This window comes from Orcinus orca, chromosome 1 (assembly GCF_937001465.1).
Source record: "Orcinus orca chromosome 1, mOrcOrc1.1, whole genome shotgun sequence".
NCBI classification, from domain to species: Eukaryota; Metazoa; Chordata; class Mammalia; order Artiodactyla; family Delphinidae; genus Orcinus; species Orcinus orca.
This window is the reverse complement of record NC_064559.1, coordinates 96566968-96581381: the sequence shown is the minus strand read 5'-3', so window position 1 is coordinate 96581381 and position 14414 is coordinate 96566968. Positions and strand designations below refer to the sequence as shown.

Genomic DNA, 14414 nt, shown 5'->3' with positions numbered 1-14414 from the left:
ATATAGTATTTTGCTTATACTTTATTTGCCTGACTCCTTCTCCAGAATAAGTTGCACATACACAGGGATTTTTTTCTCTTCACCACCTTTATTTACCACCTAAAACGATGCCTGACATGTATTGGGCAATTAATAAATGTTGGTTGGATGACTGAAAGAATCCTCTTAATCCAGTAAGAGGGAGACTATTGTTATCTTTAATTTACAGATGAGAAAACTAAGGGCTTGGAAAGGCAAAAGTATGCATTCAGCTTCAAAGGTGGTAAGCATCATAATCAGGTTTCAAACCCAAGACCAGTCTGGCTACAGGGCAGCCCTCTTCACCACCATGCCATACTTAGCGGCAACTGTGGGAACAGTAAACCTGTGGGCACGGAGTGAGCCTGATTAGCACAATGGTTTAGTGAACTGGGGAGGCTGCAAGGAGAACCAGGAATCTGTGGGCAATGAACATTTGACCAGAGGGGGTGGGCAGACCCAAGTGATTAGAACCAAAGGGAGAGGGCATGACCTTAAGGATGCAGTAGGGGATTAAGAGTCAACCATCTTAGAGGATCTTACTGAAAAGGTGAGAGAATCTTACTATGGGATATAATGTTAGAGGTTAAGGCCCACCTCTGACCCAGGCAGACATGCTTTCCATGCCATTTCCTTTTTACCTACAGAATAGGAAATATGATGATTCATCAGAGACAGGCGACAAGCTAAATATTCATAATGCTAAGAATGCAGGATGAAATAGAAAAAATGATTAGATCAATATTCAAGGAAGACATTTAAAATAAAATGAGTCTTTCAAAGACATCCTCAGCTCCAGTGAATTCAGTGGAGAATTTTTTCCAAATACCTCAAAGAACATTCTTATATTATTTCAACTGTACTACAATGTAGGAGAAAATTTTGTATGGCCCAGCCTATTTAATGAGACAAATACAGTTTTGATAGAATTTAATAAAATAAAAACAAATATATATATTTGCTTATATATACATTGGTTAACATATATATATATATATATATATATATATAACTTTATTACCAAATAGTGAAATTCAAGGACGGTATATTATACAGAAAACTAACCACGAATATTCACTAGAAAAATGATTAAATAATCATTTCAAAAGTTGTTAGAAGGTTAGCAGTAAAATTTAACATTTATTTCTGATTAAAATGTTGGAGGAAAAAGCATATAGGAAACTGTAATCATGTTCAGAGAAGCAAGGAAGGGATGCATAAGTCTAGAAAACATAACAACAACTATAACAAAAGCAATAGCAGCAACATTTGAAATCTTGGATAAGAAGTTTGTATTTATATGGTCTAAATAAAGAGACAAACTGGAAGAAATAAAAACATATTTTTTTGGTACAGGACATGATTAAATACCTAAAAACATCTATGGAAGTCAACCAAAACAAAGCAACAGCAGCAACAACAAAAAAAAGTCCTAGAAGTAATGAGTTCAAAGTTACAGGGTACAAGATATCGATTTTTTAAAAATCAAATTTATCCCTAAATATTAGAAAATACAGTACAAAGAGCTTTTCTTTACAACAGAACCAGAACAAAATATACTCAAGATTTAGTGTGTGTGACATATGGTACTTATTAAAGAAGATTAAAAGCACAATGAGGGACTTCCCTGGTTGTCCAGTGGTTAAGACTCTGCAGTCCCCATGCAGGGGGCCCGGGTTCGATCCCTGGTCAGGAAACTAGATCCCGCAGGCTATAATTAAAGATCCCATGTGCTGCAAGGTAGATCCCGCACGAGGCAACGAAGATCCCACGTGCCGCAGCTAAAGATCCCGCATGCCACAACTAAAAAAGATCCCTAATGCTGCAACTAAGACCCGGAGCAGCTAAATAAATAAATAAAATTAAAATATTAGAAAAAAAAAAAGTACAATGAGAGTACTAAAAAATATATATATATGGAGGGCTTCCCTGGTGGCACAGTGGTTGAGAGTCCGCCTGCCGATGCAGGGGACACGGGTTCGTGCCCCGGTCCGGGAAGATCCCACATGCCGCAGAGCGGCTGGGCCCGTGAGCCATGGCCACTGAGCCTGCGCATCCGGAGCCTGTGCTCCGCAACGGGAGAGGCCACAACAGTGAAAGGCCCGTGTGCCGCAAAAAAAAAAAAAAAAAATACGTGGAGTGCTAAACTTAACTGCTGTTTGGGAAGACAGAATGTAGTAAAGATAAAAATAAGTTGCTATAAAGAGCCAGTCCAGTATCAATTAAAAGCCTCATTGTATTTTTCTAAAACATGACATGTTGGTTGTGACATTCTGCAGCAAGTGTGATCAGGCAAGAATATCAGAGTTTTTAATAAGTGATTATGAAGCAAATGAGTAGATAACTGGGATGCTAGCATATTTACCCTAATAGGTTTTAAAACACAGCAGACCAAAATGATGGGTATCAAACCTTATAACATTAAGATAAAACCTGAAAACTCATCGTTCAACTTATTTTTAGGAACTATTTGTGGATGAACCACTCTGTGCTATTCTAAGGGCTGGGTGTAAAGCCGTGAATAAGGCTGAAAAGGTCCCCACTGTCGTGGAGAAACAGACAAGAAGTCAACAGATAAATGGGCAGGATAATTTCAGAGGGCAAAAAGTGCAGTGAAGCCCACAAGTGATGGATTGAGGGCTGCGTGTGAGAGTGGCTATTTTGGATTTAGCAATTAGAGAAGGCCTCTCTGAAGAGGTAGACTTTTGAGCTAAGAACTGTGGAACAGAACGGGGTTTCCAAAACTAATTTCACTTGATTTTATGTCAATAAAGTTGCCTTGAGGGATCTCCTATGTTCAAGGCTGGGCTAAATGCTGTTGTCACATAGATGATGCATAGATTAACTTAACAATTTTAACTTTAATTCTAACCTTGCTCTTAGGGATTTTATGATCTACATTAAATACAAAGGCTCGGAGAAAATATTTGTAATGTATATGAAAAGGCACTGGAACCCCTTCAAACACTTCAATAAGGAAAAGAAAACAATGGAAAATTGGGCAAATGATAAGAACAACAATTCAGAAAAAGAAAAATGAAGTCCAGAAAGCCAATAAATATAAGAAAAAGATGCTACACAGACAATAAAGAAATGCAAATTAAAACTGTAAGACACCAAATTTCACCAATTATAATAGGAAAAATGAAAACGGTCAAGGTCATCCAATATAATCAAAGGTGTGGGGAGTGGACATTTTTGCATCTTGCTGCTGGGATATGGATAAGAAGAGCTCTTTTGAAGAGCAATCTGGTAGAACATTTTAAGGTTTTAAATAAGAGTATCTTATGATTCAGCAACAGGAATCGATTCTACATAAATTGAAGCTCAAGGGCCGAAAGGTACTATATATAAGGATGCCACTGCAGCAGTGCTTTCAGTGGTTAAAAAAAAAAAAGGAAAATATCCTGTAAATCCATCCATAGTGAGAATAATTGAATAGACCACCGTCAATACAGAATATGGCATGCCTTGTGGCCATTAAAAAGTAAATCTTTAGGGATTCCGTGGTGGCGCAGTGGTTGAGAGTCCGCCTGCCGATGCAGGGGATGTGGATTCGTGCCCCGGTCCGGGAAGATCCCACATGCCACGGAGCGGCTGGGCCCGTGAGCCATGGCCGCTGAGCCTGTGCGTCCGGAGCCTGTGCTCCGCAACGGGAGAGGCCACAACAGTGAGAGGCCCGCGTACCGCAAAAAAAAAAAAAAAAAAAAAAAAAAAGCAAATCTTTACATAAATGAAAGGGGAGCTGAATGATGCTATAAAAGGTAAGACTCGGGGCTTCCCTGGTGGCGCAGTGGTTGAGAGTCTGCCTGCCAATGCAGGGGACACGGGTTCGTGCCCCGGTCCGGGAAGATCCCACGTGCCACGGAGCGGCTGGGCCCGTGAGCCATGGCCGCTGAGCCTGCGCGTCCGGAGCCTGTGCTCCGCAACGGGAGAGGCCACAACAGTGAGAGGCCCGCGTACCGCTAAAAAAAAAAAAAAAAAAAAAAAAAGGTAAGACTCTACCTCCTTATAGATACTATTGGTATAAATGTAGAAAAAAGACTGGAAGGATACCCAGCCCACTGCCAACAGCAGTAACATCAGTGGTGGGGAATCTGAGTCTGGGGGCAGAGAAAGTGGAACTTTCTGTTTTTATTTGGTACACTTTTAATAGAGAAGAAAAATCTTATCCAATCTATTAAAGAAACAGACTATTATTTGTCCCAGCTGGGAAGGGAAAATTTCTATTTCTGAATACTGAAGGAGGGTTACATCAGCACCAAGATGGATGTTTTCTGATCCAGTCATATTTTTTAAAAGCATGCCAAGCCAAAATGCAATTAAATAAATACCCAAAAATAGAAAGGGAAAATGTATGTTGACATGCATAACTGAAAAAAAAATGTGTACATTATAGAAATACACAGCTGCTTCAGATTCTTTTTCAGAAGGAGGGAGAGTATAATTTACACTTAAAACATATAAAGTTAATACAGTCAAACCACTTACTGAGATGTCAAAGAAGGTGAATGGAAAAGAGAAATATGTCATACTAAAGTGAGGAAATTCAGGGTTATTACATGAAAAGCGTATTTTTAGTCTCACTCAGAAGAGCTGCACATTAAGCTGCAAGTAAGACTTATAATATTTAATTCAAGCTATATATTGAGCACATACTATATAAGTCACACGTCGTGTTTTACATGGAGCACCCTGCTTTAATCCTTACTTTTGCCACCTTACAATGCAGATGGTAGCCCCCTTTACCAATGAAGAAAGAGAGGCACAGAGAGGTTAGGTAACTTGCCCAAAGCCACACAGCCAGTAAGCAGCAGAGTCAGGACCCAAACCCAGGACAGATTCAAAAGTCCAAGATCTGACCTATTCTGCTATCCGATCTCCTACAACCAAAAGCTCAAAGTCAATGTCTGTGGGCAGGGCACCTCAGCAAAAACACACACACACACACACACACACACAGACTGCCTGCTTTATTTTTTGAGTCAGCTATCTAGGGTACCTCTGGGTCTCGGAGGTCAGCAGGACCAGACTGGGACTTTGTTCTAGCCTTGCCATCAGACTGCAGTTCTCTCTGTGGCAGAAACTTCTCCAATCATTCTCAAACCCAGAGACTGAGACTTGTGGATTCTCAGTTAGAACTTTCCTGAGGTCTTTGTGACAACAGGCCTGGTTGTTGCCTCGGTGCTGGGGGGAGCTCCCAGCGTGCCCTGAAGCCCACTGCACTTCCCACCTGCTCAGGGTCCTGCAGCATCTTCATCACTTAGGCACATAGTACTCTCCACGCTTCATTTCCTCGACTCCCTCTCTTCACCCCTCTCCTTCCTGTACCTCAGGCCCCAGGCTCCTCTCATCCCTCCTGTGCCCTCCTTCCTGACACCTCGTCCTCCTCCATCTAGGGCTTCACCGCTGCCGCCCGACCACCCTCCCTCTCTCTCTCCTTCAGTCCTCCCCCGGCTCAGCCATTCTTCCTCTCACCCCTCTCCCCCTCCTTCCTCCTGATTTCCTCACACCCCTCACTCTCTTTGCTTTCTTCCCACCAGTTGATCTGGGGCAGCCATATCCAGGGAAAGCCATGGGGCTTGGAGGGAGAAAAGGGACGGTGACACCTCATGAGCAGAATCCAAGCCCAAGACCTAAGGGTCCCAAAATGAGTAAAAGAAAGATGAAGAGGACAAAAAAGAGAGAGATGGAGGACCCGAAGAAGGAAGTGGTCATGGTAAGAACACCCGAAATGGGTGCTGACAAATTGCCCTCCAAAAACCCCTCTCAACCCTCAGGCTTCTAACGTCTCACCTTGAAAACTGATCACACAGGCCAGTGCCACCTCCCTTCCCCAAAATGTTTCCCCTAGAAATGATGCATCACCCCCTGTCCCTCAACCAGTGCCACCTCTCTTCCCCGAAATGTTTCCCCTAGAAATGATGCGTCACCCCCTGTCCCTCAATGACTCTACTGTCCCCTCAGGATGATCACAAATTAACCTTGGACGAGCTGAGCACCAAATATTCTGTGGACCTAACCAAGGTGAGTGAAGGAACTCCCTGAGGGAGGCAGAGGGTCTCCATTCCCGACCTTGAGGCTGCCAGGACAAAAGCAGGGCTAGAAATCTAGCCCCTAAGTTCAAGGTTAATGTTCTTACCCTTAACCTGCACCCAGCCAAGGACACACACTCAGATAAAGATGAAATGGTAACTACGCAAAGAGAGTTCAGGATTCGATGAGAGAATGAGGATGGGTTAGGGCAGCACCTCTCAAACCTTTGTCCTCGGGACCCATCAAGGACCCCAAAGAGCTTTTGCTTATGTGGATTACATCTACTTATATTTATCATATTAGAAATTAAAATTGAGAAAATTAAAAAGTATTTCCTAACTCATTTATAAACAACCATTATATATTAGTACAGATAATATTTTTATGACAAATAACTCTGTTTTTCAAAACAAAAAAATATTAGTGGCATTTTACATTTTTGCAAATCTCTTTCATGTCTAGCTTTTTATTAGAACACAGCTAGATTCTCATATATTTTCAGCATTAACACTACTGTGCTATCATGTGCCCTGTAGCCTTAGAAAAATTCTACAGTATACTTAAGAGAATGAGAGGGGAAAAGACAAACAATTTAGTATTATTCTGAAAATTGTTTGACCTTGTGGACCCCGCATGAAAGGGTCTCAGGACCCCATGGGTTCCCAGATCACACTTTGAGAACTGCTGGTTCAACAACAAAATCATTTATTACTGCTATTGTCACTATTACTGCTGCTGCTGCTACTCTAACCACTAATACAACGACCACAAATAAACTTAAATAAAAGCCCTCAAAATTTAAGTTCCCCTAACTCTAGAATTTCTTCATTGGAGGGGCTTGGGATGGCCATCTGGTAACCAAGGAGGAGCATGGGAGACTGGTCCGGTTTCGTGGTTCTCCATCCATTCCTATTTCTTTTCCACACAGGGCCATAGCCCTGAAGAGGCACAGGAAACCCTGGCTCGAGATGGACCCAATACACTTAGCCCACCCCCTACCGCTCCAGAATGGGTTAAATTCTGAAAACAACTGTTTGACGGCTTTTCCCTCCTACTGTGGACTGGTGCCAGTCTCTGCTTCGTGGCCTATGGCATCCAGTTATATTTCCATGAGGACCCTACCAAAGATAATGTGAGTCTGTTCAACTACTACTGCCAAGCCCAGTGTCTGCTTAGCCCTCGATACTCTTCTGCTCAGCACCTAGCACTCCTGAAGTCCTCTGGCCCAAATCCCTATACTCCCAGGATTTTCTAAGGAAGCTTTGGCCCTTCCTGGTTTCCCTCTTATCTAGATAGCTCCTGATTCAGCTCCCTGAGATACAACGTTCCCCCCAGAAACCTGCTGTCCTTTGATTATCTTCCCAACTGGTCATCAAAGAACTTTGCTGTTCATTCTCTTTCATAGAATTTTAATCTCTTCCTATCCTTCCTCTCCATCTCCCTCAATAGCCTCACTCGACCCCATGAATAGCCTTCCTGGAGAGGAAGATATAGGCTTTCTCGGGCCTGGGATTTTGCTGGCCCCTCACTGTAGCTCCAGGTTCCTTCACAAGGAAGCCCAGAGAACCGGGCCTGTTTCAGACTCTTCTCAGCCCCTGTGATCTCCCACCGAGTCCCATGGTTTCTTCCACCTGGAAAAATGGCTGTTACCCTTGCAAGCTGACTTTCTGAGGATGAAGAGGAAGAAAAGGACCTACTGATGAGCGCTTTGTTTCCCAACCCCCAGCTGTACCTCGGCATTGTACTAACAGTCGTGGTCATCATCACCGGCTGCTTCTCCTATTATCAGGAGGCCAAGAGCTCCAAGATCATGGAGTCTTTTAAGATCATGGTCCCTCAGGTAGGATTCATGTGGAAGGATATAGTGGGAGGATGTGTAGAATGTAGCCAAATGCATGATTTGTATGTCCCCTGAAGAATTATTTCCTACCGTGAGTGAACTGAATGAGGCTGGTAATGAGGGTGACATTCACTTAGGTTTTACTCTATCAGGCCTTAAAAGTACCCTGAGAAAAACACCGTAACATCCATGAAGTGGTCTGGTCTGGAATGCATGATCTGAATCCAATGAGCATAATCTGAAACCCCAAATCTTTTAGGGTTCTATTCCAAAAAGGGGGGGTGGGGCAAAGGGAGGGTGGGTTCTTCAAATGTCGATGGCCTTAAAGACAAAGAACAGCGATGGAAGTGATCCGGATTAAAGGAGGCTAAAGAGACCTGACAGCTAAATGTAATATCTGACCCTAGACCAAATCCTGTGCTGGAGCAGAAAATAATGCTGTAAAGGATATATTGGGTCCATTGACAAAACTGGAATGCAGACAGCAGGTGAAAGTATTGTGTCAATGTGAAATTTCCTGAATTTGATAACTGTATTATGGTTATTTAATATCCTAATTCTTGGGAAATGCACATTGAAGTATGTACAATAAAAGATCATGATGTATGTAACTTGCCCTCAAATAGTTCAGGAAAAAAAGTATTTACATACACACATATATAGAGACAGGGAACAAATGACAAAGCAAATGGGGTAAAATGCTCACAGATGAATCTGGGTACAGGTTATATGGGTGTTCTTGGTACAATTTTTATTCTTGCAACTCTTTTGAAAGTTTATATTATTTTCAAATAAAACTTTTCTAAAGAACCTGGAAATAATATGACAGTAGAAGGGGGTTCCTAGGCACAGGGCTTGAAAACTTGGAAAGGAATAGGCTGCAAAGTTTCCCAATGACACCATCATGTTCTAGCATTATAGCCCAGGAGCTTCTTCTCCCTTTGGTGTCAACATAACTTAATTCCTTCCTCGGGTAAGAGTTCAGTGGGAAACGTTTCGGTAGAATGAAGTAGGAGTTTGGAGACTATCAGTTTTTGCTGCTAAACAAGCCACCCCGAAACATAGTGGCTCAAAACAATGAACATAGGATTTCTCACAATTCTGTGGCTGGGCTGCTCTTCTGATCTGGGCTGACCTTGGCTGGTGCTGGGTGGCCTTGGAAGACTTCATTCAGGTGTCTGGGGCCTCAGCTGAGATGTCATGGACAGCTGGGGCCTCTCTCCTTATCATCTTTCTCCCTCCAGGAGGGTATCTTGAGCACATTCAATATGGTGGCAGAGGGCAAGCCCCAGTGTGCAAGCACTTTCTATGTGCCTGCTTGCACTACATTTGCTAATGTCCTATGGGCCAAAGCAAGCCATACAGCCAAGCCTAAGTGTAGGAATGGGAAGATAGACCTCACAGTTTAGTGAGAGGAGCATCAAAGGGCCCTGCAGACAGCGATGGTAAGAATTTGCAATCTACCCAAGAGACCTTCGAGAATGATGTGGTGAGTGACAGTGTAAGAAAAGGGAATCAGAGGGAAAGAGAGCAGGAACTGGATGAGGGGAGCAAAAAGCTTTGGAAATGACCCTACACTATCTTCCCACAGCAAGCTCTGGTAATCCGAGGTGGAGAGAAGATTCAGATCCCTGTACAAGACGTGGTGGTAGGAGACCTGGTAGAAGTGAAGCGGGGAGACCGGATCCCTGCTGACATCCGGCTTATCTCTTCACAAGGATGTAAGGTGAGGGGATGTGAAACGCTATGGAAGGGGGCCAAGTATGGTCTTAGAGCACTGCAGTGACCTGGACTCAGTTCAAAAAAATATGATCTTATTGTTCAGAACCTTGAGAAGTCACAACTGCAGATCTGAGGTTACAGTGGTGTGTAAGTTTATGCTTCTCTCTGCATGTCAATAATGAAGATGTTGGTGCTTTTTTCCATGACCTGTCCTCTCTCCCATCCCAGGTGGACAACTCATCCTTGACAGGAGAGTCAGAGCCCCAATCCCACTCCTCTGATTTCACCAATGAGAACCCTCTGGAGACCCAAAATATCTGCTTCTTCTCCACCAACTGTGTGGAAGGTGAATAATCGCATCATAAGTAGCCTACATTCAAAAGCAAAGATTGAAACAAAGATTTCCAGACCTCTCTATCTTCTAAGGGCAGTAGGGAAGGTAACAGCCAGTAAATAGTCTACGTTCTTCATCCCTCATGAGCTATACAAACTTGGATGAAAGGTCAAAGCCATCATTTCCACATTTGTACACTGATGATACTAAAAGTCACTACTCCATAGATTTTTATGTGGGTTAAAGGAGATAATACACAATAAAATGCCTAGCGCAAGACCTAGCACACTCTAAGTGCCCTATAATTGTAGCTATTTTTACCCTATCTAGTGAATGGACTATGCTCTATGAGCTGAAAATAGCACAGAAGGGAGGAAAATTATTCAGCTCTGCTAAGTCACTCTTCTCCTGAAGTAAGCCCTAACTTCTCACTATCCCAAGAGAGGGTACTGACATTGGAAATCTGAGTTACCAGAGGTGCCACTCACACCTTTGGCTTTGTTCTTAGCATCTAGGGCATCCTTGAACTGGGAGACAGCTCTGGCCAAAGTGGTACCAATGGGCTCAATATCATTATGTCAACCTCTCCTTCATCCTTTCTGCTTAAGAAGGCCTGCAAAACTCTCTGGAACACACGTGAAAACCATCATTTATGCTTAAGAATAAATGTTTGGGTGTCTAAGAAATAGCTATTCTTTGATTGAATGCCTAGCACGTGTCAAGTGCCACAGAAATCTGATTCTAACAAGACTATACAACAGATATTATTCCTATTTTACACATGAAAGCCCAAGGTTCAAAGAAATTAAATGCAGCACCCGAGAGCACAACTCAACAAAAAAGAGGAGGATCAAGGATTCTAATGAAGGTCTGTCTCCAAAGCCCATGCTCTTTCCACAGAACCTCCCCTGGAATAAAGCTTGCTAATGACCCCTCTGGTAATAAAATTATTTAATTTGGAAATAGCTTAAAGGAGTAGAGTACCATTAAGACTGAAGAAGAATCCAACTAGAAAATAAAATATATATTAAAAAAAATTTTTAACTTGATTGAACAGAAAGATGCAAGTTAGCAAGCTTCCTCCAAAAACATGAGATTCCTATTATTAAATTTTAGGAAGAAATTTGCTCAGATTTGTCCTTCCAAAGTAGGCTTTTCATCAGCAAATTATATGCTTCAAATAACAGGCAAAGTGGATGATGGAATTCCATCTAAGAAACAGGGATCTGACTAGAATAGAGAAGGCTTTTAATAGGAGGCTAGAGGGACCCAAGATGTGACCAAGAGGGTGGAGTTAGGTTGAAGGAGCTCTTGACTGTTAAACTGAGGAATCCCTGTGCAATCTGCAAACAGGTAGCATCACTTTAACCTTTATCCTAGGCCCTTGCCTCTCTGCTTTCATCACTGTGGCCCTTGACAGGGCTGCTGGTACAAACATCTCTCTTTGGGTTCTCATGCATCTTCATGGGGGGTAGGGGGGAGATGGTAAGCTATTTCTCTGGCATTGTATAGAAGGCGTAGGAAGAAGTCAGTCTAGCCTGGAATATGGGAGGCTTGGCCTTCTTAACCTTCCCCAAGGTTGACATCAACCTTCCCCCTCTCTAGACACATTGGGATTAGTTATTAAATCCTGTCTCTCCAAGCATGGGGAAAACCATAGCAGAAGGAAGAAAAATGAAGAACTAGATTAAACCACGGCACAAAATGACTATAAGTGACACCATACCCTAACCACCCCTACCCCCTGCCAAAATAAACCCTCTCAGCACCTCTCAATTATTTTAGTATCTTCCTGCTCACCTGCAGAGTGCCTCATACTGTGAGGCGTTCCAGAACCACTCTTCACATAGCAGTGACCTCACTCGTCTGCTGTCGGTCGGAGCAGAGCCTGCTCTCAGACTCATAATGCTGAAGGTGACCTTGAAAATGGACTGGCCGCTCCATGCTATGATGTTCGTGGGAGCTGCCAGGTTAGAGCTACCCTGCAAGGCGTATGTGTGATTCTCTAGCCATCCTTCTGGAGACCATAAATTAATCTAAATGGAGAAAAAAAGAAACAAATATTTGAGTGCCATGTGCCCAACCCTGTTCTAGGCTCTTTTAAAAACATTTAATTCTCACAGCTTTGTAGATGCTTTTACCCCATTTTAAAGATGAGGGAACCTGAGTCTCAGAGAGGTTAAGTAACTTACTCTAGGGTGAACAGCTAGTACATTGGAAGTTGAACTTCTAGCCCTGAGTCCTTCTGATTCGAAAATAAGTGCTATTTCTATAATATGTTGCTTTTCTGGGTGATTCTGACTGTAACTTTAATGGTAGGAATTTCAGCCATCATGGTAAAGCAGGAAGAATTATTTTGAGCAAAGAACCTTATGGGGCCCCTCATTTCAAGCTACATCCTGGGTATGTCAAGTTCCCCGTCTGATTCAGGGGCCATGTTATGGCCTATGCCACCCAGCAGGGGGCAGACTGGCTCCAGCCAGCAAAACAGGGAAGAGGCTCGGTCAGAGCAGTTTCTCAACCTCGACACTGCTGACAATTGTGCCGCGCTGTTCTTCGTGGTAGCGGGAGAGGAGGGCTGTCCTGTGAGTTGCACGATGCCTGGCAGTATCCCTGCTCTCTGCCCACTAGGTGCCAGTAGCAACCTCAGTCGTGACAACCAAATGTGCCTCCAGACCTTGACAAATGTCTCCTGGGGATGGGGGCGGCAAATTGAGTAGCCCTGGGTTAGAGGATGGGGAGATATTGGAGCACAGGATTCTAGCAGAAGGGTAACCACTATTCCTGGGGCTGGAGAAGCTCTTCAGCTGCTGAGAACAAAATAAGAAACATACAGGCAATGGAAGAGATTTAGACTAAGTGTAACAAAGACCTCCTTGACAGTGAAGGCAATTAGGCAATAAAATTGGGTATCTCTGGAGAACTGTGAAACCTCTTCAGAGATTCTTCAGATGAGGAGACCTTCACTTGCATAAGCGAACTGTAAAGACAGTAGAACATTATAACCTCTCAGAGGACCTTGAGTTTCCACCTTGTTTTTGACTGTTGACAGTTTTCTCTCTGTAGGAACCAAACCCAACAGCCTTTCCAATTCAGACTTCCCCCTTCATCCACAGGGACAGTCCGGGGCATCGTGACTGCCACAGGAGACTCCACAGTGATGGGCCGAATTGCCTCGCTGACCTCTGACCTGGCAGTGGGCCAGACCCCCATGGCTATGGAGATCGAACACTTCATCCATCTGATCACAGCAGTGGCCGTCTTGTCTTCCTCGGTGCCACTTTCTTTGGGCTCTCACTTATCTTGGGCTACATCTGGCTGGAGGCTGTTATTTTTCTTATTGGCATCATTGTGGCCAACGTGCCTGAGGGGCTGCTGGCCACCACCACTGTGAGTAGCTAAGGTGGAATGTGGCCCCAGGGCAGACAAACAACCCCAAGGAAATGAAATCACTAGTATCTCTTTTATGGCTGAACCTCTCCAGTGCAGAGTACTCTCATGCGTATACAGATGTCAAATCATTGAGCTCCCAAATGCCACTGACTTCCTTCACCCCTATTTTCCAGTGCCTTCTCTCTTTAATGAGAAAAGAAGTGAGTTACGATGCAGAAAGCATAGATTATCAATCACCGGGAGTGAGTTCCAGTCCTGGGTGTACTGGCTGGTGAATCTGGCCAACTCACTGCACTCCGGGCCTCAATTTATTCATCAGTTCATAGAAGATTAATTTAGGATTCTAGAATCTTACTGGAAAGGACTTCAAAGCCCATATAAATTCAACCTTTCAACCAATGCCAAATACCCTGCATAAAATCTGTAGGAGATGATGATGGTTTCCAGTCATGGGAAGCCCACCCCTTTTTATCTGACCTCATTTCATTGTTGGATTGCTCTAGTTAGATTTCATTATATTGAGCAGACATACGGTTCCCTGTTTGGTCCCAGTTTTCCCATCTGAAGAAATACAAAATAAGTCAATTCTCTCTCTTCTACAAACCTACCCTTTGGATCTTTTTTTTTTTTTTTTTTTTTTGCGGTACGCGGGCCTCTCACTGTTGCGGCCTCTCCCGTTGCAGAGCACAGGCTCCGGACGCGCAGGCTCAGCGGTCATGGCTCACGGGCCCAGCGGCTCCGCGGCACGTGGGATCTTCCCGGACCGGGGCACAAACCCGTGTGCCCTGCATCGGCAGGCGGACTCTCAACCACTGCGCCACCAGGGAAGCCCAACCCTTTAGATCTTTGACAATAGCCATTATGTCCCCTCAAACTCTCCAGGGGAGAGGTTGTATAATCCCTTTTCCCTTAGCCCTTTTTCCTGTGACACATCTTCAGACCCCTTGTCTTGCTGATCACCTGTTTGGGGTATGCTCTCCTTTATCAATACCCTTCTTAAAATGGAAATGAGAATAATACCCAGGGTGTGGTTAGACTAGCACAAAAACATCAGTACTCATGATATTGTGT

The 14414-nt window shown here is 43.6% G+C and overlaps 1 protein-coding gene across 1 annotated transcript in view; it reads left to right on the top strand.

Moving 5' to 3' along the window:
• Positions 1 to 5296: 5296 nt before the first annotated feature.
• Positions 5297 to 14414, top strand: part of ATP1A4 (ATPase Na+/K+ transporting subunit alpha 4) — a 29784-nt gene continuing 20666 nt past the window's right edge. Inside the window, 8 exon segments of the mRNA XM_004284448.2 lie at positions 5297 to 5737; positions 5986 to 6045; positions 6983 to 7186; positions 7781 to 7894; positions 9486 to 9620; positions 9845 to 9962; positions 13067 to 13212; positions 13215 to 13340. Of these exon segments, the coding sequence (XP_004284496.1) occupies positions 5594 to 5737; positions 5986 to 6045; positions 6983 to 7186; positions 7781 to 7894; positions 9486 to 9620; positions 9845 to 9962; positions 13067 to 13212; positions 13215 to 13340 (1047 nt within the window). The 5' untranslated portion in view covers positions 5297 to 5593.